This window comes from Balaenoptera physalus (assembly GCF_965194825.1).
Source record: "Balaenoptera physalus genome assembly, chromosome: 3".
In the NCBI taxonomy this organism is placed as follows: Eukaryota; Metazoa; Chordata; class Mammalia; order Artiodactyla; family Balaenopteridae; genus Balaenoptera; species Balaenoptera physalus.
In genome coordinates, this window is record NC_138890.1 from 82,988,219 (window position 1) to 83,014,565 (window position 26,347).

General features: G+C 38.4%; 1 protein-coding gene across 2 annotated transcripts; it reads left to right on the top strand.

Annotated features, from left to right (window-relative positions):
* The first annotated feature begins 321 nt into the window (after positions 1–321).
* Positions 322–22,038, top strand: TMED7 (transmembrane p24 trafficking protein 7). 2 transcript variants are annotated; one of them, XM_082455821.1, is made up of 4 exons: positions 322–923; positions 5,751–5,996; positions 15,877–16,035; positions 18,566–22,038. In XM_082455821.1, the coding sequence occupies exons 1-4, from the start codon at positions 729–731 to the stop codon at positions 18,620–18,622; spliced, it is 657 nt and encodes a 218-aa protein (XP_082311947.1). In that variant the 5' UTR covers positions 322–728; the 3' UTR covers positions 18,623–22,038. The 2 variants fall into 2 exon arrangements, with proteins under 2 accessions (XP_082311947.1, XP_082311946.1); XM_082455820.1 differs by having other exon boundaries at positions 326–923; positions 15,877–22,038.
* Positions 22,039–26,347: the final 4,309 nt, after the last annotated feature.

The window sequence follows — 26,347 nt, forward strand, 5'->3', positions numbered from 1 at the left end:
TGGTCTAAGGTCACACAGCCAGTAACCAGCAGAGCAGGGATTAGAACTCCTATAGTCTGGTGGTCACAGAATTCGCGCTCCTAGCAAAGCTGCTTCCCCCCAAACTTATTATTTACAAGAAAACTCTCTGCAAATTGCAAAGCGCTCTACCACCGGTGATTAGCCCTCTAGGGCAATATGGGCTCTTCCTCACTCCCTCTGAATACCCCTGCGTTCAGCTCTCGCAGAAACGCTCACGGACTGGCAGCTCCTACCACAGGCCACACCCCTTCTCCTGGCCCCGCCCCGCCACGTTCACCATACTGGCCACGCCTCTCGGCCCAGGCGCTGTCGGAGGCCTAGCTGACGCCTTGCGAGCTTCCACGTACACACTCCAACGTCTCTCCCCGCGGCCGGGGGAGAGCACATCCGGGTCGCTGGAGCAGGTGCCTCAGGCCCCGCCTCTTTCCCCCGTCTCTTGTCCCGGTTTCCGGCTTTCTCAAGTCTTTTCCGCTTGTTTTCTGCCGTCTTTATCTCCGCTCCCCAGCTCGTTCTGGCGTCTAGGCCCTGGTCCCTACCCCGTGAGCAGCGACTCGCTGCGCATCTCGAATCTCTCGGGGCTCGGAGCAACTCTGCGGTGCGTCTTCGCGGTGCCGTTTGGGGTGAGGCCTGCCGCGCGCCGTGAGTCCGTGCAGACCTGACCCCGCGTCCCCCTGCAGCTCGGTTGAGGCCGCCGCCGCCGCTTCGGGATGCCCCGGCTGGGGTCCGCGCAGCGCTGGGCTGCCGCCGCGGGCCGTTGGGGCTGTAGGCTGCTCGCGTTGCTGCTGTTGCTGGTGCCGGGGCCCTGCGGCGCCTCTGAGATCACGTTCGAGCTGCCCGACAATGCCAAGCAGTGTTTCTACGAGGACATCACGCAGGGCACCAAGTGCACTCTCGAGTTCCAGGTACTACGGGCTCAGGCGGTCGCGGGCCCCAGCTCGCGGTTCCAGGGTCGAGGCTGTTTTCTCATTCTTTGGCTGATTCAGGAATCACATCTAGGTAGCTGATGCAGGCCATTTGGCTTTCCTGTCCGAAACCTTGCGCATTAAAGACCAGATGTTAAGATATATAAATTCCAGAAATGCTTCCTGTGGCTGTGATTTTTCCGTCTTTTCTCTAATGTCCTTCATTTTGAACTTTTTTCTTTAAGAGTTTCCTTTAAAAAAAAAAAAAGTATTCCTGTTCCATAGTGCCCAACGTCAGTCCGCTACTCTCTAATCCGCACCTCCACTTTAATCAGATTTCAAGTGCTGCCGGTATCTAACTCCATTGCTTTTCAGTTTTTCCATCGATATTAGGATTATTGGTTAACGTGGTCCCTGTCGTTGCAAGAGCTCTATTCCAGACCAGATGCCCATCTGCCAAAGGATTTGTAGAAGGAATTGCTGTGATAAATGAGAGGCCCCTTTTCATTTGGGGGATTATATAAAAGTGCCTATTTAACAGAACGTAGTTTCTTAAATTGGTTAGAACAGTCTTTACTGTTTCTTTTTTTGTTGGTTGACTTAACATGTTTGAACAGCTATTGCGTACTAGGTGCTGGTGATAGAGAAGTGAACATATAGGGTCGCTGCCATCATTCTTGATTCCCTACCTATCCTACGGTTCTTTTCTTAATTAGTACCTGTTCATTCATCACAATTGTGCTTTAAGGGCAGAGAATAGGTGATATACGGTCTGGTCATTGGAATCTGTGAAGGCTTCCTTTAGGAAGTGATTTGATGCTGAACTGGAAAAGATAAGTTGTAAATGCTTTGGTGAGGGGGAAGAGGGAATGGCCTTTGCAAGGTCACTGTGGTAACAGTGACTGGGAATTTGAAGAACACAGAGAGGTCCACTGTAGCTGGGAATAAGGAGCCAGAAGAAGGGAGGTCAGCAGGGGCCAGACCATGTAGTGCCCAGCTGGCCGGGTAAAGGATTTTAGTTTTTCTTAAGAGTATGAGAAGCCATCATAGGGTTGTAAGCAGTGCAGTGACAAGTTCTAAGTATTCTTGGTAGCTGTACAGATATTAACTTGTGCGGGTAGAGAAGGTATTAAGGAGTATTGCCAAGTAGATGTGGAAGACTGATTAGGAGGCTATTGTAGTGGTCCAGGCTGAGACTAGGGTGGTATCACTGGGGAAGGAGAAAAGTGAAAGGATGAGAAATACTTTTTAGGTAAAAGCAACAGAACTTGGTGATGATTTGGCTACAGCGAGTGAGGGAGGGAGGCCACGGATGGCTCTTAGGCTTGCTTAACTTCATGGGTTAGGACCAGGGGACAGAAAAGATGATAGCAAGAATTGTAATATAAAGTGTCAGTGAAAATTTTATTTGTTTGAATTTAACAAACATTTCTTGACTTCTACGTGCAGATGCTGTGCTTGTTGGTGAGAGTACTACTCTACTACTCTTGCGGGCTAAAAAATTACTGTTTATTATGTGGCAGACAGCATTTCAGGTGTATTACTTAATTCTCAGGGCAACTCGATATGAGATGGGTTTATTAGAGAGTTTTTATTATTTTTTTTACTGATGAAGAAACTGAGGCTTCGGTAAGTTGAGACCCAAGGTTACAAAATGTAACAGGTAGCAGAATCAGTATGCAGTTTTTTTTTTTTTAACATCTTTATTGGAGTATAATTGCTTTACAATGGTGTGTTAGTTTCTGCTTTATAACAAAGTGAATCAGCTATACGTATACATATATCCCCATATCTCTTCCCTCTTGTGTCTCCCTCCCTCCCAGGTTAAGCTCTTAACCACTTTATTTTACTACCTCCCAAAGAAAAATAAGGCTGAACTTGACCTCAGAGACCTTACATAGACACATAGTCATGTAATGTTAAATGCAATAATGAAAGTACACACTAGGTATAGTGCTGATTGAAGACGGAGGATCATCAGGGGAAATTTAGCTGAGGGTCTGATGTATGAGCTGAGTCTAGAGGGATAAATAGAAGTTACTCTACAGGGTGGCAGACGGGGGAGGGACTTCCTCAGCAGATACGTTATGTTTGTGAGACTTAATTCCAGCAAGCCTGAAAATTAACCTGAGTCGGCACTGAAAATACTAAATCATAGAGTTGCTTTGTAACTGTGGGTCTGAGGGCTTTAGGGGGGAGGTTTGTGCCAGTTTGTCAGCATTGTTCACTGATGATAGTGAGATTGATGATTTGTACCTGGTCTCAGTGAGACCCCCAGAGAGTCTGCTACTGAGAATAGTTACACGGCAGAAATATGCTTATGTGAAAAGCAAAATATAAAAAAACCCAGTCAAGACTCTACTTTGGGCTCACTGATTCCAAGGTGTTCCTTGCACACTTGGGTGGTTCCTGATCTGAGAGGGTATATTTCTGGCCACATCCCTCACAGAGGGAGAACAAAGGAGCCCATACCTGATCTCTTCTGTCCTCTTGCTGTGAGACAGCTTTTGGCTGTGATGGTTTATATTGTATTCTCTCTCCCTCTCATAAACTGTAGATTTATAAGCATAGTCATTTTGGGTCCTGTGATTCTTCTTCAGCAAACAAACCCCGTGTAATTTGTCACTATTAGTGCAGATGTAGAGCAGAGACTTGTTCAGAGAATTTCTGGCATTCTGGTATTTTTGGAACATAGAGTGAGAAAGGGTGTAAAAGGTGCTGAGACTTCCTTGAGGAGGTACAGGGGTGTGGTATGCTGTTGTTAACAGGTTTGGATTTTTCTGTAGGCCACAGGAATTATCAGAAGGTTTTGAGACATGTGGGGAGGGAGATGTTGCTGTCATCTAGCGGTTAGCGACTGGAGATGCTGGTAAATATGCGACAGTGCGCAGGGCAACACAGCCCCCCGAGAGGAAGACTTACCCAGCCCCAGACCATCTAATACCTGAGGTTAAGAGACCCTGCATTAGAGGCAGGAGAGATTGGATTATGGGAAGACCTTTTAGGAAGTTGAGCCACTAGTCCCATCTGGATTGTGGATTGGGGATGGAAGAGATGGGGTGAATCTGACAGAGGCAGTAGTATCGAGAGGTTTCTGTGACTAACTGGACAGGTAGACACATAATTTGAGATGATCCCCAGTTTCTTTCTTACATGACCAGATAGGTTGTAAGGGCTATTTTTATCTGAAGTAAGATTATTTGTTTTAAAGTTTGATAGAAAAAAAGTGGCATGATGATCAGTTCTGGTTCTGTATTTTTGTTTGTATGTATGTTTTGATTATTCAAAGTACTATGGTTAAGTATGAATAATTGGATATATAAAGTGAAGTCATTATTTCACCTAGAAGAAAGGTTGTCGACTTTTGGTGGGGAGGGGTAAATGCCCAATTGATAAGACACTGTTTTTATGTCAAACGTTTTATCTATATGTTAATATTTGCGTATTTTATGGTTTCCTAAGTGCCTAGTTATATTTCATTTAATTATCAAAATGATCTTTTAACATAGTTCAGTTATTTATCGTATCTCTTTAGTGACAAAAGGTCATATAAATAATCAATCTTCTCTGAAGTCCAAAGTTTGATCTCTGTGTTCCACAAATGTAGAATGTCAATATTATGCTAACCCAGAGGGTTCAAGCTTGAAAATATATCTCATGGTGGTTGGAAACCCCCAAACCCAATGTCTCTTCCTCATTACCTCAGGTGGATACAGGCACCCTATGTTTCTTCTCCTGTCTCCTCTCCCTCTTTTTCCCAGTCAGTGTTTTCTCATATAAGGAGTTTTTTCTCCTCTTTAATCCTTTTCCTTCTTCCTCTCTTATGCTTGCCAAGTAGCCTCAGGAAAAATGTCTCCCTCTTCTCTTCATTTGTATAACTCAAATGGCTCAAATTGTAACTGATAAAGCATAAGCCTTTGAAAATAGCTCCAAAGTCCTCTTCAGAAGCTTTTCACCTGCCCCTGGCTTTCCTTTCATATGCTTTCCCTTAAACACAGACTGTGCAGATGAACAAAACATTTATTTGCTTTCGTGTTGTTCTGTTTCGGTTTTGCTTTAATCACAGGGGTTAAAACAATGTAGTTTAATCATTTATGTTTCTCTTGGAAACAAGTTTGTAAATAATGATATACTCTTGGAACAGGCCACAAGTCTGTTCTGTTCAAAATGTAATTCAAAACAAAGTATGTATCAAATTCCATATAACTGACCTATAAAAGAACTTAAATATAGTCTGTTTGTAATTTGGCAGTAAAATGAGTTTAAGTTCTATAAAAGAAGTATGCATGGGGTGTTAGGCTAAGGACTGACCTAATTAAGTGCTTCACTGTACTATCTGAGAGTGCTTGGATGATGCTAATAGGAAACTAGATGAAAAAATTTTGGGAAGGAAAATATTACATGGCAGTAAGCTTAAGGGTCAAGAATATGAATCTGGCATTCAACCTCTTACTAGGTGAAAAATCTTGGGTAGGTTACTTATTTTAACTCAGTTTCTCAGTTTGTCAAATTGAGGGAAAAGTACTGTCTTGTAGGGTTGTTGGGAGAATTAAGTGATGTAAGAGGCCTATAGTAACTAGAACAGTTGTCTGGCTTGTTGGTTAGTTCCCTCTCTCCTGTCATGAGGAAATTTGTTCAGTTTCTGTAAAACTTTAGTTGAACTGAAATCTGCCTCCCAAGTTCCATCCACTGGTAGAAATCAAGAAATGTAAAATTGCCTGTGATGGTAAAAAAACCTTATAGCCATTTTAACAGGAAACCTGGTTGATTTCTCAAACTTGTTAGTTGCAGTGATCTCTTCATTTTTTGTTTTTTTCTCTTTTGTAGGTGATTACTGGTGGTCACTATGATGTAGATTGTCGATTAGAAGATCCTGATGGTAATGTGTTATATAAAGAGATGAAGAAACAGTATGATAGTTTTACCTTCACAGCCTCCAAAAATGGGACATACAAATTTTGCTTCAGCAATGAATTTTCTACTTTCACACATAAAACCGTGTATTTTGATTTTCAAGTTGGAGAAGACCCACCTTTGTTTCCTAGTGAGAACCGAGTCAGTGCTCTTACCCAGGTAATAAAAAGTCAGTAACACAACATTGATATGTTTAAAGGGAAAAAAAGCATAATTTAATATCCATTAACTCATTGATGGAACACAGATTTTGTGACTTTAACGCAACCTTTAAGAACTATCTTAACTCTTACAGTAGATTAGGCATTTCACAGAGAACTTCAGACTTTTTTAGTGAAGACCAGTGTTAAAGGATTTTATGAAAAGAAAATAGACATTAAAATAGGGGGATCACTTAGGTAGAAACATCAATGGCAAAGGAAGCTTAAAAGTCTAAACAGTACTCCAGCATTATGAAGCATTTTCTGTAATTCATGGAGGAATGTTGCTACCATAACTTAGCAGGTTGGTATAACTGGAAGCAAAAATGATGCCTTAATATATATATACTTTTATACCAGTATTTAGTGTTACTCAAACTGCTGTTACAGTAACTTTTGCTGTAACTGAAGGTAAAGTAGTAAAGATTAATAGTAAGTCATCTAACAAAAATAGTTAAGGTAGCTAAATTGGGTTTTATTTTGAAGAATAGCTTAATGAGGGAAAGATAGCAAAAGAAATTTAGAGTCAGTGAACAAATACTGCTCAGGTGATGAGAAGGGCTGTTTTATTTCTAGTTCAGATACATTTTGAGCTTAGAGTATGTCTAAAAGATAGTTCGGTATTCAAAGGAATTATTTATCACCTTCTTGTTAAAACCTTAAATTGGATTTCATTGTTTCCAGGTTCCAGGTAGTCTCTTGGCCAAAATCATGTAGTGATAGAGGCAGTTTTTAAGAATGTGTAAGAGCCTTAATTCATAAACCTATTGTAAGCATTAATAAGATGTGTTCAAATGTTCTTATTTTTAGAAATGTTCTCTTTATTTTAGCATCATGTGTGAACAGCACTTTGTAAAAAGATTTTTCTTTGGGGCCATTGTTTATAACTTAACCTTAATAAATTTTAATTTGTAAAGTAAGACAGTTTGCTTTAAAAACCTAAGCAGGGACTTCCCTGGTGGTCCAGTGGGTAAGACTTCATGCTCCCAATGCAGAGGGCCCGGGTTCAATCCCTGGTCAGGGAACTAGATCCTGCATGCATGCCACAACTAAGAGTTTGCATGCTGCAACTGAGGAGCCCTCATGCCGCAACTTAGAAGCCCGCACGCCATATCACAGCTAAGAAGTCCGCATGCCACAACTAAAAAAGATCCCACATGTCGCAACGAGGATCACACGTGCCACAACTGAGACCTGGTGCAGCCAAGATAGATAGATAGGTAGATAAAAACCTACGTAGATAAATGCTTTTAGGACCACTTAATCTCCTTTATTTGTATCGCATTTTATTCTATTCTTTTTTTTTAATTGTTGTGTTAATTTGTGCTGTACAACGAAGTGAATCAGCTGTATGAGAGCACCAAGCTGAGCTCCCTGTGCTATACCACAGGTTTCCACTAGCTATCTGTTTTACACGTGGTAGTGTATTTATGTCGAACCTAATCTCCCAGTTCATCCCCCCCAACCCCCCCCCAGCTGTGTCCACATGTCTGTTCTCTACGTCTGCATCTCTATTCCTGCCCTAGAAATAGGTTCATCTGTACCATTTTTCTATATTCCACATACGTGCGTGGAATATATCGATTAAGATACGATATTTATTTTTCTCTTTCTGACTGACTTCACTCTGTATGACAGACTCCAGGGCCATCCATATCTACAGATGGTCCAATTTCGTTCCTTTTTATGGCCAAGTAATATTCCATTATATATATGTACCACATCTTCTTTATTCATTTATCAGTCAGTGGACATTTAGGTTGTTTCCATGACCTGGCTATTGTAAATAGTGCTGCAGTGAACATTGGAGTACATGTGTGTCTTTTTGAGTTATGGTTTTCCCAGGGTATATGCCCAGTAGTGGGGTTGCTGGGTCATATGGTAGTTCTATTTTTAGCTTTTTAAGGAACCTCCATACTGTTCTCCATAGTGGCTGTATCAGTTTACATTCCCACCAGCAGTGTAAGAGGGTCCCCTTTTCTCCACACCCTCTCCAGCATTTATTGTCTGTAGATTTTCTGATGATGCCCATGCTGACCAGTGTGAGCTGATACCTCATTGTAGTTTTGATTTGCATTTCTCTAATGATTAGTGCTGTTGAGCATCCTTTCATGTGTTTGTTGACCATCTGTATATCTTCTTTGGAGAAATGTCTGTTTAGGTCTTCTGCCCATTTTTGGATTGGGTTGTTTGTTTTTTGATATTGAGCTGCATGAGCTGCTTGTAAATTTTGGAGATTAATCCTTTGTCAGTTGCTTCATTGGCAAATATTTTCTCCCATTCTGAGGGTTGTTTTTTCATCTTGTTTTTGGTTTCCTTTGCTGTGCAAAAGCTTTTAAGTTTCATTAGGTCCCGTTTGTTTATTTTTGGTTTAATTTCCATTTCTCTAGATGGTGGGTCAAAAAGGATGTTGCTGTGATTTATGTCATAGAGAGTTCTGCTATGTTTTCCTCTAAGAGTTTTATAGTGTCTGGCCTTACGTTTAGGTTTTTAATCCATTTTGAGTTTATTTTTGTGTTTGGTGTTAGGAAGTGTTCTAATTTCATTCTTTTACATGTAGCTGTCCAGTTTTCCCAGCACCACTTATTGAACAGGCTGTCTTTTATCCACTGTATATCCTTGCCTCCTTTATCAAAGGTAAGGTAACCATATGTGCATGGGTTTATCTCTGGGCTTTCTATCCTGTTCCATTGATCTATATTTCTGTTTTTGTGCCACTAGCATACTGTCTTGATTACTGTAGCTTTATAGTGTAGTCTGAAGTCAGGGAACCTGATTCCTCCAGCTCCATTTTTCTTTATCAAGATTGCTTTGGCTATCTGGGGTCTTTTGTGTTTCCATACAAATTGTGAAATTTTTTGTTCTAGTTCTATGAAAAATGCCATTGGTAGTTTGATAGGGATTGCATTGAATCTGTAGATTGCTTTAGGTAATATAGTCATTTTCACAGTATTGATTCTTCCAATCCAAGAACATGGTATATCTCTCCACCTGTTTTTATTGCCTTTAATTTCTTTCATCAGTGTCTTATAGTTTTCTGCATACAGGTCTTTTGTCTCCCTAGGTAGGTTTATTCCTAGGTATTTTATTCTTTTTGTTGCAGTGGTAAATGGGAGTGTTTCCTTAATTTCTCTTTCAGATTTTTCGTCATTAGTGTATAGGAATGCAAGAGATTTCTGTGCATTAATTTTGTATCTTGCTACTTTACCAAATTCATTGACTAGCTCTAGTAGTTTTCTGGTAGCATCTTTAGGATTCTCTATGTATAATGTCATGTCATCTGCAAACAGTGACCGTTTCACTTCTTCTTTTCTGATTTGGATTCCTTTAATTTCTTTTTCTTCTTTGATTGCTGTGGCTAAAACTTCCGAAACTATGTTGAATAATAGTGGTGAGATTGGGCAACCTTTTCTTGTTCCTGATCTTAGAGGAAATGGTTTCAGTTTTTTACCATTGAGAACGATGTTGGCTGTGGGTTTCTCATATATGGCCTTTATTATGTTGAGGTAGGTTCCCTCTATGCCCACTTTCTGGAGAGTTTGTATCATAAATGGGTGTTGAATTTTGTCAAAAACTTTTTGTGCATCTTTTGAGATGATCATACGGTTTTTATTCTTCAGTTTGTTAATATGGTGTATCACATTGATTGATTTGTGTATACTGAAGAATCCTTGTGTTTCTGGGATAAATCCCACTTGATCATTTTGTGTGATCCTTTTAATGTGCTGTTGGATTCTGTTTGCTACTATTTTGTTGAGGATTTTTGCATCTATGTTCATCAGTGATATTGGTCTGTAGTTTTCTTTTTCTGTGACATCTTTGTCTGGTTTTGGTATCAGGGTGATGGTGGCCTCATAGAATGAGGTTGGGAGTGTTCCTCCCTCTGGTATATTTTGGAAGAGTTTTAGAAGGATAGGTGTTAGCTCTTCTCTAAATGTTTGATAGAATTCACCTGTGAAGCCATCTGGTCCTGGGCTTTTGTTTGTTGGAAGATTTTTAATCACAGTTTCAATTTCAGTGCTTGTGATTGGTCTGTTCATATTTTCTGTTTCTTCCTGGTTCAGTCTCGGAAGGTTGTATTTTTCTAAGAATTTGTCCATTTCTTCCAGGTTGTCCATTTTATTGGCATATACTTGCTTGTAGTAGTCTCTCATGATCCTTTGTGTTTCTGCAGAGTCAGTTGTTACTTCTTTTTTCATTTCTCATTCTGTTTATTTGAGCCTTCTCCCTTTTTTTCTTGATGAGTCTGGCTAATGGTTTATCAATTTTGTTTATCTTCTCAAAGAACCAGCTTTTAGTTTTATTGATCTTTGCTATTTCCTTCATTTCTTTTTCATTTATTTCTGATCTGATCTTTATGATTTCTTTCCTTCTGCTAACTCTGGGGGTTTTCTGTTCTTCTTTCTCTAACTGCTTTAGGTGTAAGGTTAGGTTGTTTATTGGAGATGTTTCTTGTTTCTTGAGGTATGCTTGTATAGCTATAAACTTCCCTCTTAGAACTGCTTTTGCTGCATCCCATAGGTTTTGGGTCATCGTGTTTTCATTGTCATTTGTTTCTAGGTATTTTTTGATTTCCCCTTTGATTTCTTCAGTGATTTCTTGGTTATTTAGTAGTGTATTGTTTAGCCTCCATGTGTTTGTACTTTTTACAGTTTTTGTCCTGTAATTGATATGTAGTCTCATAGCGTGTGGTTGGAAAAGATACTTGATATGATTTCAATTTTCTTAAATCTACCAAGCCCTGATTTGTCACCCAAGATATGATCTATCCTGGAGAATGTTCCATGAGCACTTAGAAGAAAGTATATTCTGTCGTTTTTGGATGGAATGTCCTGTAAATGTCAGTTATGTCCATCTGGTCTAATGTTTCATTTAAAGCTGTGTTTCCTTATTTTCATTTTGGATGATCTGTCCATTGGTGAAAATGGGGTGTAAAGTCCCCTACTATTATTGTAGTAGTTACAGTAATTTATAGTTACTGTCGATTTGTAATTACTGTCAATTTCCCCTTTTATGGCTGTTAGCATTTGCCTTATGTATTGAGGTGCTCCTGTGTTGGGTGCATAAATGTTTACAGTTGTTATATCTTCTTGGATTGATCCCTTGATTGTTACGTAGTGTCCATCTTTGTCTCTTGTAATAGTCTTTATTTTAAAGTCTCTTTTGTCTGATATGAGAATTGCTAGTCCAACTTTCTTTTGATTTCCATTTGCATGGAATATCTTTTTCCATCCCCTCACTTTCAGTCTGTATGTGTTCCTAGGTCTGAAGTGGGTCTCTTGTAGACAGCATATATATGGGTTTTGTTTTTGTGTCCATTCAGCCAGTCTGTGTCTTTTGGTTGGGTCATTTAATCCATTTACATTTAAGATAATTATCGATACGTATGTTCCTATCGTCATTTTCTTGATTGTTTTGGGTTTGTTTTTGTAGGTCTTTTCCTTCTGTTGTGTTTCCTGCCTAGAGAACTTCCTTTAGCATTTGTTGTAAAGCTGGTTTGGTGGTGCTGAATTCTCTTAGCTTTTGCTTGTCTGTAAAGGTTTTAATTTCTCTGTCAAATCTGAATGAGATCCTTGCTGGGTAGAGTAATCTTGGTTGTAGGTTTTTCCTTTTCATCACTTTAAATATGTCCTGCCACTCCCTTCTGGCTTGCAGAGTTTGTGCTGAAAGATCAGCTGTTAACCTTATGGGGATTCCCTTGTATGTTATTTGTTGCTTTTCACTTGCTGCTTTTAATAATTTTTCTTTGTATTTAATTTTCGTTAGTTGGATTAATATATGTTTTGGCGTGTTTCTCCTTGTATTTATCCTGTATGGGACTCTCTGCGCTTCCTGGACTTGACTATTTCCTTTCCAATGTTAGGAAAGTTTTCGACTATAATCCCTTCAAATATTTTCTCAGACCCTTTCTTTTTCTCTTCTTCTTCTGGGACCCCTATAATTCGAATGTTGGTGCATTTAATGTTATCCCAGAGGTCTCTGAGACTGTCCTCAATTCTTTTCATTCTTTTTTCTTTATTCTGCTCTGCGGCAGTTACTTCCACTATTTTATCTTCCAGGTCACTTATCCGTCCTTCTGCCTCAGTTATTCTGCTATTGATTCCTTCTAGAATATTTTTAATTTCATTTATTGTGTTCCTCATCATTGTTTGCTTGCTCTTTAGTTCTTCTAGCTCCTCATTAAACGTTTCTTATATTTTCTCCATTCTATTGCCAAGATTTTGGATCATCTTTACTATCATTACTATGAATTCTTTTTCAGGTAGGCTGCCTATTTCCTCTTCATTTGTTTGGTCTGGTGGGTTTTTACCTTGCTCCTTCATCTGCTGCATATTTCTCTGTCTTCTCATTTTGTTTAACTTACTGTGTTTGGGGTCTCCTTTTCGCAGGCTGCAGGTCCGTAGTTCCCGTTATTTTTGGTGTCTGCCCACAGCGGGTGAGGTTGGTTCAGTGGCTTTTGTAGACTTCCTGGCGGAGGGGAGTGGTGTGTGTGCTCTGGTGGGGGGGGACTGGATCTTTTGGTGGGCAGGGCTGTGTCCAGTGGTATGTTTTGGCGTGTCTGTGAACTTAGTATGACTTTAGGCAGCTTTCTGCTAATGGGTGGCGTTGTGTTCCTGTCTTGCTAGTTGTTTGGCATGGGGTGTCCAGCACTGGAGCTTGCTGGCCGTTGGGTGGACCTGGGTCTTAGTGTTGAGACGGACATCTCTGGGAGAGCTCTCGCCGATTGGTATTACGTGGGGCTAGGCGGTCTCTGGTGGTCCAGTGTCCTGGACTCGGCTCTCCCACCTCGGAGGCTCAGGCCTGACACCCGGCCGGAGCACCAAGACCCTGGCAGCCACACGGCTCGGAAGAAAAGGAAGAGAGAAAAACCTAACAGATAGAACCTCAAACCAAATGGTAAAAGCAAACCTAAATAGACGAAGTCACACAAAGAAGCATACACATACACCCTCAGAAAAAGAGAAAAAAAGGGATAAAAATAAAATTAAATTTAAAAAATTAATAAAAATAAATAAAAGGAAGAGAGCAACCAAACCTATAAACAGATCCAGCAGTGATAACAAGCACTAAAGCTAATATAAAGATAAAACCAAAAACAAATCAGACACAGAAAGCAAACCCCAAGTCTACAGTTGCTCCCAAGGTCCACTGCCTCAATTTTGAGAACATTCATTGTCTATTCAGATATTCCACAGATGCAGGGTACATCAAGTTGATTGTGGCGATTTAATCCACTGCTCCTGAGGCTGCACAGAGAAATTTCCCTTTCTCTTCTTTGTTCGAACAGCTCCTGGGGTTTAGCTTTGGTTTTGGCCCCGCCTCTGTGTGTAGGTTGCCCTCCGGTGTCTGTTCCCACCCAGACAGGACGGGGTTAAAGCAGCAGCTGATTAGGGCTGTCTTGCTCATTCAGGCTGGGGAGAGGGAGGGGTATGGTAGTCATAATTGGTTTGCAGGACAAGCCTGCAGCGGCAGAGGCCAGTGTAACATTGCAGCTGCCTGAGGCAGGCCATGTGTTCTCCCGGGGAAGTTGTCCCTGGATCACGGGACCCTGGCAGTGGCGGGCTGCACAGCCTCCCAAGAGGGGCGGTGTGGATAGTGACCTTTGCTTGCACACAGACTTCTTGGTGGCTGCAGCAGCATCCTTAGCGTCTCATGCCCATCTCTGGGGTCCAAGCTGATAGCCGCGGCTCACACCTGTCTCTGAAGCTCGTTTAGGCGGCGCTCTGAATCCCCTCTCCTTGTACACCCTGCAACAATGGTCTCTTGCCTCTCTGGCAGGTCCATACTTTTTCCCGGACTCCCTCCCGGCTAGCTGTGGCGCACTAGCCCCCTTCAGGCTGTGTTCACGCAGCCAACCCCAGTCCTCTCCCTGGGGTCTGACCTCCGAAGCCTGAGTCTCAGCTCCCAGCCCCCACCCGCCCTGGCGGGTGAGCAGACAAGCCTCTCAGGCTGGTGAGTGCTGGTCGGCACTGATCTTCTGTGCGGGAATCTCTCCGCTTTGCCCTCTGCACCCCTGTTGCTACGCTCTCCTCCGTGGCTCCGAAGCTTCCCCCCACGCTGTCCCCACCAGTGAAGGGGCTTCCTAGTGTGTAGAAACTTTTCCTCCTTCACAGCTCCCTCCCAGAGGTATAGGTCCCATCCCTATTCTTTTGTCTCTGTTTTTTCTTTTTTCTTTTGCCCTACCCAGGTACGTGGGGAGTTTCTTGTCTTTTGGGAAGTCTGAGGTCTTCTGCAGGCATTCAGTAGGTGTTCTGTAGGAGTTGTTCCACACGTAGATGTATTTTTGATGTATTTGTGGGGAGGAAGGTGATCTCCGCGTCTTACTCCTCTGCCATCTTGTAGGTCTCCTCATTCTAAGATCTTTTTGTTCCTTACCTCACCAGGATAGTGGGCACCGATGTCAACATACTTAACATCTAATTCCACTGTTAAAGCAGCAAAGAAAACACTGTTTTTTGTGTGGAGTCCACAGCACAGGACAGAAGAGCTGCTGCAGGCCCAGCGCGGGTGGCAGTGAGGGGTGCCAGTCTTCATCCCTCGTACTTTTTAAAGGAACTTTTTTTTTTTTTTAATTTATTTATTTATTTATTTTTATTTTTGGCTGTGTTTGGTCTTCGTTTCTGTGCTAGGGCTTTCTCTAGTTGCGGCGAGCAGGGGCCACTCCTCATCACGGTGCGCGGGCCTCTCACTATCGCGGCCTCTCTTGTTACGGAGCACAGGCTCCAGACGCGCAGGCTCAGTAGTTGTGGCTCACAGGCCTAGTTGCTCCGCAGCATGTGGGATCTTCCCAGACCAGGGCTCAAACCCATGTACCCTGCATTGGCAGGCAGATTCTCAACCACTGCGCCACCAGGGAAACCCTAACGGAACTTTTAATGAAATATTTTTATAACCATTCCTTTCATACTTACTTTGGTAGAACTTTATTAAGTGTTTAAATTATTTTCTAACGTCTATTATTAAAATTACAACAAACAAATATTGAAAAAAAAACCTAATACATGGTTTGTGATGTAAAATAAGTATAATATAATAAAGCATATATTTCATCACCAGGATTAAGTTTTTAGCAGTAGAAAAACATTAAACTCGTATACAACAAAAAAAATTACACTCTTAACCTACCTCAAAGCAGTTAGTGTAATTTAGAAAAAGGTATGGTGTCATCAGATGAAGGCCTACAAACTCATTACACAGTGAAAGTGAAACTTATGTCCTATTGAGAACATATATATTGGTTTTGTTGACTGGAATGAGGAAGAAGACTTATTTAGAAAAATGGTAAACGTGGAAAAAAAAATTACTACTCTGACCTATCACTTTTCAGTTTCAACTGCTTTTAAGATAGTTTTGAAATAACTTTGACTAACAATCTACTTTTATGCCATATTTCATTTGTTTTTGTATATATTTGGACTTTGATTCATATTCTTACAATTGGTCAAATTTACTGACCTGCCATTCCCTTCTTAATTCTTCCTCTTTAAGAAACCTGGCCTTGAAATTCGGTAGCTACCAACCTTAACTGCTTAGTATTTCTCCTACTGTTAGCTTCATGTTCCGTCTCCCACCTTAACAGATGCCACAGTTGGGATGTTCCAGTTTGGGGCAAGCAGCTGCTTCATGGGATCTCTAGCCTTACCAGTCATCCTAGTGAGAATGTGTAGAAGCGTTGCTTTGCCAGGACCATTCACACGAATGAGTGAATGAATGAGTGCCAGTTTAGTAGAATGTTAGTCAGGTGAGGAATTGAGATCAAATTAAAAGAAAAGATGAATATGCTAGATGGATTGTACAGAAAGTATTAAAACATACTAACTGAAAATCTTTCTCTTTAGATGGAATCTGCCTGTGTTTCAATTCACGAAGCTCTGAAATCTGTCATTGACTATCAGACTCATTTCCGTTTGAGAGAGGCTCAAGGCCGAAGCCGAGCTGAGGATCTAAATACAAGAGTGGCCTATTGGTCAGTAGGAGAAGCCCTCATTCTTCTGGTGGTGAGCATAGGGCAGGTATTTCTTCTGAAAAGCTTTTTCTCGGATAAAAGAACCACGACAACTCGTGTTGGATCGTAACTACGTTTTGAGAATTGATCCACCATTGCCGCTGTAATATTGCTGTCCTCTAATTAATTTTAGGTACCGAAGAACTTAATATTGGCAACATTTTTAGAATCTTACTCATACGCTTGTTGTGGAGGGATGTACGATGCATATCCCCAAGCTGTGGAAAGGACACCTTTTTTTATTTGTAAAGGTAGAAAAACTTTGGGACTATTTTGGGCTATTCATAAATATTCAACACAATGATCTACTCTTTTCTTGGTTGTTTCTATCTGCTCTTCGCACACTAAAGTATTTCAATTTGGTATTTTGGTTCCTTTTAGCCATTTAAAAATACTTTTCTTGTAAGTAGTGGAGATTTTTAAAACCTTCAATTTAATGTCTACATGGGTTGTGGAGGAAGAAAATTACCTTTCAGTTGTTTATAGGAAATAAAGTTTTGTTTTTAAGAAAACCAAATGTGATTAGCTGTAGCCCAAGCCCTATTCTGCACTGTTTAATTTTATGAGGAAAAAAATCTACCATAGAAATGTTCGTTAGTTAATATTGATATAATTTTAAATTGATACATCATGGTTTAATTTATTTCTCAGTAGCTTGGAAAATGTCATTTTTATTGTTTGGGTTTATTCTATGATCTATAACCAGATATGTTATTTTTTTTCATAAAGACATTTTTACCATACAGGAAATAGTATGTTTCAATAACATAATAGAGCTTACACAGGCCTTAAATGTCAGACTGTTGTAACAGGTAGAATAATTACAGAATAATTTAAGACACTACAATGGGGGGCAAATGAAATGAGAAGACTTTTAGTGAGTTATCTGCACATATTACATTTTCAGTGCTTTTACAAAGAAAAAAGGTGATCTGTTTCATTTTAAACATTTGAATTGGCTAGTTCTTACTCATATGTGGCTTTAATGTCTGAGTCACTCCCAGCTTAAATTGAGAGTTGTAATATAGTATTATAAAAGTGCCATACATTTTATCCTAGTGGGTGTGATGCACTGAGAAGTTAGTTACTTTGGTTTTTTTCTTTCTTTCTTTTTTTTTTGTTTTTTTGTCTTGCACATGTACTTTGTACAATCTCTGGTTAGCAGCCCTAAGATGATTTAAAAATTTAGAATGCTGTGTGTGTGTGTTTCTTATTTGATAATCTTCATTGATTGCACTGCATTTAACGAGTATTAGTGCATTTTCTGTAGACTATAGGGTTTAGGCTGTGTTTGTGTTTTATAACTTGCATAGATTGAGCTGATTGAAATAAGAGTCCAAGTATTCTAGAATAGAATACAAGATGATGCAAAATTGTATGTGTTTAAAGCTTTTATGCTGTTAAAAAAAAAAAAATTGCAACTGCTTTTTGCCATGCTTCTATCCCCCACCTAAAAGTGATGAGTGCTGAACGTGACTGTCATGTTGTTAGGACTTTGATACGTGGTACCACAGAATACTGATTGGATAGCAATTCTAGTCACTTACCACTACTGACTAGAAGTTAACTCTTAATTCTAAGCTGTCTTAAGATGCATACACACTGCTGCATGTAAGAGCAAAATGAATTCAGGTTGTCCTGCTTGCTGATTTCAAGTGCTACAGTGTAGCAAGGGATGAGCGTATTTTCAGACTTTTAATTCTAAAATTTTTGAAGACCAAATAGCTACTCCTTCAACAATATTTACCAGTGGATTAAGAACTGAAGTTTAAGATTCTGCAGATTTATCTATTGGGGTTCTTGTATTGGAGTTGTCCTGTAGCTTTTTAAGTGTCCCTCTAGATTTGCAAATTTTAAACACTAATGTTAAAGTGATAAACATGGGAGTATGTTAAATGTCCTTTTCTGGTTGCCTGTCTGCTCTGTTGTATTCAGATAGTTACACCATAATTCAAAAGAGCTGGGTATCATCAGTGTGCCGAGTTTGGCATAGATAATGCAGTTATTTAATCTGTGCCTATCAAAACTTCATGATATTTAAAGACTATTACCACAGATAAACTTGCGGTGAAACTATTGAGATATATTAAAATTTTTTAAATCACCACTGTTACCTGTTGTAGAATATAGTACTGACTTAGTCTAGTCTGTTTGTAACTGGTTAAAGTTTGATGGCTTGCCTATACTCAACTAGATATGTATATAAAAATTAGAAAATACATATCTACCTAGACATGAATATTAAGAACTTTTTTCTTCCTTCCCCTATATAATTTGTAGCTCATCATTTTTCTTTAATCCTTTCATAACTTGTTGCAACAGTTTGAATTTCCCAAATATTTACGTTTGGACTTATGGCTCAGAATACATATTTAAACATCATTAGCTGTATATATTTTTAAAGTAGAATAAATAATGGAAAGGGACTTGATATACAAGTTTATACTAAAATTCCAACTGTGTGAAGATACATTTTAAGATATTACTTTGCTAATAATCTAAATATTCATTTTTTATTAAAGAAACAAATGGTTTGGGGTTCACAGCTTTCATCCTGGCTTGATGATAATCATCTTTGAAAACACAGTGGACTGAAAAGCAATTTTATTCTTTGAAAGATTTCATTTAAATCTCTGTACTATCCATTTTTGCTTCAGTTTGTAAATGTATAACATTTATGGTTAAATAGGACAAAGCAGACCCTATGACTATTGTTTTCAAGAATTAAACAAATTGATATATAAATTATTCAAAGGGAGTTTTCATTTACTTTTGAAAAGAAAAATTTCTCTAAATTAGAAATGTTGGTTCTGCAGGATTGCACCAATCAATTCTTGTAGAATAAAAAAATCTTTCAACAAACTGACTTCACTTATTTCTGTCAAGATTTAAACCTTTTTGAAGCTCCTTATCAACTTGCAGCTTGGAGTACAGTTTTGTAGCAAGAAAGTGATAATTTATTTGATATTTCATTGGAACATCTCAGGGACTGACCAAGAAAGAAAGTTAAAGAAGAGAAATGCAACCTGTAAACACCTCACTTTTAACCTTACTTTTCCTTTTCTTACTGAAAGTTTCGGTGAAAGGAAGTTAAGCCTTCAATTCCCTTAAAAACTCTTAGTTTTTAGGTAAATTAACCTTTGGTTGTATAATGCCAAGTTTTCTCAACTTTGTTCCCCCTTTATAATGTTATGGGGGACGTTCTGGTTCCTAGGCACAAGTACAAAAGTAGCAGAGAAATAACAATAATATATGGGCTGGCCAAAAAGTTCGTTTGGCTTTAAGTAAAAAGACACTTTTCATTTTCACCAGGAACTAAATTGAACAATGTATTCATTAACCAAACGAAATTTTTGGCCAACCCAATGGGTTAACATTTATTGAATGCTTTGCTTGTGCCAGCTGCTGTGATAAGTCTTTTGCTTGTATTGACACGTTTCATCTTTGCAATAATCCTATGAAGTAAGGATATTATTCCCATTTTACAGATGAGGAAAGGGAGGCCTAGAGAGGTTAAGAAACCTGCCTATATCACAGTCAGTGATTAGCAAAATCTGGAATATGAACCATGGCAGTCTGGCTCCAGACCCCTCTTTCTCAACCACTATGCAGTAATTACCTACAAACACCACTTAAGGATAGATCTCCAAAGACTTAGCAATCTTGATCTCAGTATACCTCAGTAGCAGTTCAGGGGCTTCCCTGGTGGCACAGTGGTTAAGAATCCGCCTCCCACATGCCACAGAGCAGCTAAGCCCGTGAGCCACAACTACTGAGCTCAGGCGCCTAGAGCGCGTGCTCCGCAACAAGACACCGCAATGAGAAGCCCGCACACTGCAATGAAGACCTATCACAGCCAAAAATAAATAAATAAATAAATTTTTTAAATAAAAAACATAGCAGTTCAGTGCTTTGGTTTTGGAGTCATAGTCAAGTTCAGATCATGGTCGTGTGACCTCATGCAAATGAGTTTGTTAACTTGGCATTTCTGTTTCTTCATTTATTACTAAGGTAATATCTACTATAATGAGATGTTCATGAAACACTTAGGGTCAGTGCCTGTCATATACAAGCCCTTAATAAATAATAGCTATATTTTTGTCATTGGTCCAATTTAATCCCTTGATCTTTCTTTAGTTCTTAAAGTTCTTACTGTAGCCTCAACTCATATGGGCTCTTAAATAGTATGTAACAAATATGAAAGTCTATCATGTACATAATAGTCTGCTAGAAGTTTCAAAAATGAGGAAGATAATCCGACCTCCAGGAACATAATTGTCGGGGGAGACAGGATAGCTATGTAAGAAACTAATGTTAAGCAAGTCATGAAGCAGAATGGACTTGAAGGTTCTAAGACCTTTATAGGATGCTAGAGGAGGAAGAAAACATATTCAAAAGACTTGTTCCCCAAGGAATTTCACTTTGTCCTCTCCAGGTGTGGGGAGTGGTGCATAGTTGTCTAGCTAGGCCAGCAATTGAGTGAATTAATCTCTAATTCAGGGGTGTGGACTCCTCGGTACAGATCAAAAAACATTTTCTTTAACTTTGTTACTAGTAAAGGTGATGTTTGATCTCCTGAATAACTTCTCCATCTCAGTTGTTTCCAAATTCTGGAGGAAAATATAGGGATGTTATCCCTAAACCACCAAATGTGCTATTTTTGTCTGCATTTCTCCATTTTATCCATAAGATAGCATCATTAGAATGATTACATTCCTTGCTGAAATCAACATATATTAGGCCTGGCATAATCTGTTTTTAGTGCTGGTAATTACTAGTGACTGCTACTACCTTACAAAGAGAAGAGAACGCAAGAATTTGAGAAATTATGGTTCGAAGAGTAAAATCTGCCAGTAATCCACCATCTGCTTTGATGTATTTCAGTTTTTCCATAGATAAATGTATATATTTTTAAAGAATTGGTATTGTTTATAACAAATTTTTAAACTTTTAAAAATTGTGAAATTTGTGATAATACAGAAGAGGGTATATTAAACATGTACAATTTAAAGAGAAATAAAATTATAAAGCACATACTCATAATAACCAATGCTCAGGTTAAGAAATGCAATATTGTCAGCACCGTAAAAGGCTCTATGTATCCTTTCCTGATCACATCCCTGAATTTCTTCCCTAGAGATAACCAATGTTCTGCTTGTAATGAAAATAATTTTTCTTTTTCTTTTTACCAGTTATGTATACTAGTTCTTCTCAAACTACTTTAAAAAAAATTTCCAAGTAATCACAAACTCATAATTTTGTAAATACAAAATCATGTGCTTGAATGTTTTGGTAATATCAAATTGCTATCAGCCTTTCCAAATGCTTACTTTCTATGCATGCTTACTCTCACTTTATGTGCTTCTCTCTTCATCAGCCACTGACAGTTCAGTATGGTCATTGGACCATAGTTTGAATAGTACTGATGTTTACGTTCCTGAAAGGTGTCTAAAAAAATCAAGCAAAAGTAAACCTTAATAAATAAAGTTTAATGGAATATTCTATTTAATGAATTAGGTAGTACACATATTCTTTTGTGACTTTGTTTTGCTGTCATCCGTGTTGATGCATATGGCTGTAGTTTTCATTACTGCATAGTAGTCCATCATATAAATATTCCAAAGTTATGTGTCTTTTCTACTATGATGGCATTTGGATTGTTCCAGGTTTTTTGCTGTTATAAACAAAGCCACTATGAACATTTTTGTATATTATGTCCTGTTGCACATTTGTATCATCCCTTGAGAGTACATCTAGGACTGGAATTGTTTGCTGATAGAGTACGTATATCTTCATCTTTACTAGGTGACATCTAACTTTTCTAAAGCAATTGTATCAATCAGTGCTTTCACCAGTAACAATGGAAAGTTCCAAATTCGTGTTGTCAGACTTTAAAACTTCAGAAAATCTCCTGGGTTTGTAATGTCGTAAAAGCAACACTTAAGAATTTGAGAAATAATGGTTCACAGAATAAAATCCACCCGTAATTCCATTATGCATTTTGATGTGTTTCAGTTATTTTTGTAGATATATGTGTATATTTTTGAAGAAAATGCTATTATACCTCATTGCTGCTTACTTTGCTTTTCTATGAGGTTATTTTTTTCCTCACAGGTTTATCTACCACTTGGAGTTCCTCTTTTGTGAAGTCCTTGTTCACATTTTTTGCCCTTTTAAAAAATAATTGGATGCTTTGGTTAAAAGGGTTCCTTTATATATTCAGGGGGTTAATCCTTTGGTTATAACTATTTCAAATATCTTCTCACAGTTTGTGTTTATCTTTCTGCTCCCAGTGAAATATCAGTCTTTTCCCTTATTGTTGGTGTTTTATGTATTGTTAAAGAAATACTTCTCTATCCTGAGGTCATGAATATCTTCTCCTATACTATGTTCTAAAATATGTATGATTTTGTCTTCTACTTGAATTGAGTTTTGTATATGGGATAAGGTAGGTGTCCAGGTTTCCCCTCCCCCCTTAAAAACTCATCTTTCTCTGTTGATTTGCCATGCCAAGTCTTTCACCTATTAAATGCCCATATTTACCTGAGTCTGTTTCTGGGCTATCTGTTTTATTCCATTGATCAGTTTGTTCATACACCCGTATCATATTATCTTAATTACTAAAGCTTTTAAAATTCTTAATATTGGTAAAACAAGTGTTTATACCTTGTTCTTCAAGATTTTGGCTGTCATCTGTCCTTTGTATTTTTATACAAAGTTTAGAGTTAGCACAAGTTTCAACAAAACAAAATAAATCTGTTAGGATTTTGATTGGAATTGTATTTGGTGTGTGAACAATTTCTTCTTTATAATAGTGCATTTTCCATTGAATGAACCTATCTTTCTATTGCTGTGGTCTTCCTTAAATCTTTTGATAAAGTTTTGTAATTTTCTTCATAGAAGTATTCTGTGTATTTTTGTTAAATTAATCTTTTTTAAAATTTATTTATTTATTTATTTATGGCTGTGTTGGGTCTTCGTTGCTGCGCGCGGGCTTTCTCTAGTTGTGGCGTGTGGGGGCTACTCTTCGTTGTGGTGCGCGGGCCTCTCATTGCAGTGGCTTCTCCTGTTGCAGAGCACAGGCTCTAGGTGCGCGGGCTTCAGTAGCTGTGGCTCGTGAGCTCAGTAGTTGTGGCTCGGAGGCTCTAGAGTGCAGGCTCAGTAGTTGTGGCACATGGGCTTAGTTTCTCCACGGCATGTGGGATCTTCCCGGACCAGGGCTTGAACATGTGTCCCCTGCATTGGCAGGCAGATTCTTAACCACTGTGCCACCAAGGAAGTCCCATGTTAAATTAATATTGTTTTCTTTATATTTTTGCTGCTATTATAATCTTTAAATTTTTTATTTGTTGCTAGTACGTGGAAATACAACTTTTAAATTGATTCTTCTATTCAGCAATTTTGCTAAACTCTCTTGTCAATTCCAGTAATTTGTATATTCATTTGGATTTTCTGTGTATATAATTGTATCATCTGCAAGTCAGGACAGATTCTTCTTTCTATTCCTCACACCTTTTCTTTTCTTTCTTTTTCTTGTCTAATTACATATGCGGGGACCTCCAGTACGGACCTCCAGTACGGTGCTGAATAGAAGTGGTCATAATAGGCGTTCTTGTTTTGTTCCTGTTCTCTAGGAATGCTTTCAAGGTATCCTGTAGACAGTTTACAGTAGTTTTACTAAATTTAGAAATTTCTCTTCTAAGTTTGCTAAGGGTTTTTTTTTTAATCATCATAAATGATGTTGAATTTTATAAAACAATTTTTTTCTGTATTTATTGAGAAAAATGATTGTTTTGCCACCTTTATTCTCTTTATTCTTTTTACGTGGTCAAAGAATTGCTTTCCTATTATTAAACCAACATTTTTCTGAAGTAAAACCAGTGTAGTCATGATGTGATTTGTTTGTTTTTAATAACTGGATTTGGTTTGTTTTAATATTTTTGCTTAATATCAAGATTATATATCCTTATACAGTGAGCTGGAGAGTGGCTTCCTAGTTTCTGGAAGAGCTTCTATAAAATTTACATTACTCTTCTTTAAATGTTTTATTACAAATCTGAGGTGAAGTGTGTTTGGTTGGAGTCTGGTTTGGTCTTTGTGGGATACTGATTCAATTTTTTTTATTAATAAGAATATTTCTTATGTAATATTGGTAAATGGAATATTCCCAAGAATCTGTCCATTTCATCTACATTTTCAAATTTATTAGCACAGTGTTATCCCTGCCCACTTTTTATCATATGCCAAATCTGTACTGATGTCCTTTTCATTCCTATTACTGCTATTTGTAGTATACAAATTTATACCACTGTGTATTATATAAGATATTTGTATCTTCTTTCTTTTTTACTTGACCAGTGTTACCAGAGGCTTATCACTTTTATTGTTTTTTTCAAAGAGCCAATATTTTTTTCCTTCCAGTTTTACTGAAATATAATTGACATACAGCACTGTATAAGTTTAAGGTGTACAGCAGAATGACTTGACTTACATACATCATGCAGTGATTACCACAATAATTTTGGTGAAAGAAAAAAAAATTTTTCCTTGTGATGAGAACTCTTAGGAGTTCTTACAACTGTCTTAACAACTTTCATATATAATATACAGCAATGTTAATTATATTAATCATGTAATTTACATCCTTAGTGCTTATTTATCTTATAACTGGAAGTTTGTACCCTTTGACTACTACCTTCATCCAGTTCCCCCTCACCCCTCATCCCTCATCCCCACATCCCCACCTCTGGTAACCACAAATCTGATCTCTTTTTCTGTGAGATTGTTTGGTGGTTTTTGAAATATAACTGACCTACAGCACTACGCCAATTCCTGGAACATAGTGATTCGATATTTCTATACATTACAAAATGGTCACTATGATAAGTCTAGCTACCCTTTGTCACCATACAAAGATGTTATGTTATTATTGACTATATTCCCCATGCTATCCATTTCATCCCTGTGACTCATTTATCTTGTATGGGAGTTTGTACCTCTTAATTTCCCTCACCTATTTCACTCACCCCTCTCCCCTCTGGCAACAACCTATTTGTTCTCTGTATCTATGACTGTTTCTGTTTTGTTGTGGTTGTTTATTTTTTTGTTTTTTAGATTCCACATATAAGTGAAATCATATAGTATTTGTCTTTCTCTGTCTGACTTCACTTAGCATAATGCCCTCTAGGTCCACCCAGTTGTTGCAAATGGCAAGATTTCATTCTTTTTTATGGCAGAGTAATATTCCATTGTATATATACAAGAGCCACTATTTCAGTTGTTTTTCTTGTTGTATATTTGTTGTCTGTTTCATTGATTTCAGCTTTTTATGATTTTCTTTTTCTCTAGGTTGAGTTGGTCATTATTTTTCTATATTCTTGTAGTGGATATTTAGTTCAGATTTTTAACTTTCCAGTCTAATGCATATTTAAAGCTATAGATTTACCTCTTATTGTACTTTAGCTCCATGTTAATTTTCTGTGCTACATAACAAATTACCATAATCGTACCAGTTTAAAACAGCATACTTTTATTATCTCACAGTTTCTGTAGGTCAAGAGTCTTGGCACAGCTTAGCTAAGTCCTATGCTCAGGGTCTCACAAGCTGCAGTCAAGTAGTCACCTGAACTGCCTTCTTATCTGGAGCTTGGGGGGTCCTCTTCCAAACTCACCAGGTTGTTGACAAAATTCAGCTCCTTGCAGCTGTAGAACTGAGGCCCTCAGCCACTGGAGGCGTCTCCTTTCCGTAAGCAGTTCACATCATGACTGCTTCTTCAAGGCCAGCAGTAGGAAATGCGTTGCTTTGAGTCTCTTCTTTCAGGGAAGGCCTGACAGGATTCACCTGATCAGATCAGAGGCCCTCCCCTTAAATAATCTCCCTTTTGATGAATTTAGAGTCAACTGAATAAGGACCTTAACTGCATCTTCAAAATCTTTTCACCTTTGCCATATTCTTTTGGTAAGAAGCAAGTTATAGGCTCTGCCCACACAAAGATATGGATATGGAGATAGGGAGGGATTTCAGGGACCATCTTAGAATTCCGCCTACCACGAACTCCATTCTACAAGTCTTGATATCTGTTTTAGTTACTCATCAATTTCAAAGAATTTTCTGATTTCATTATTCTAATTTGAGCCATAGATATTATTTGGAACTATAATTCTTACTTTCCAAAAATAAGTGTTTAAGTTCTCTTTTATTATTGACTTCTAACATAATTGCATTGTGATCAGATAATATATTCTGTATATGATTTAAATTCTTTGGAATTTTTTGACAATTGCTTTATGAGTTCATTTACTGC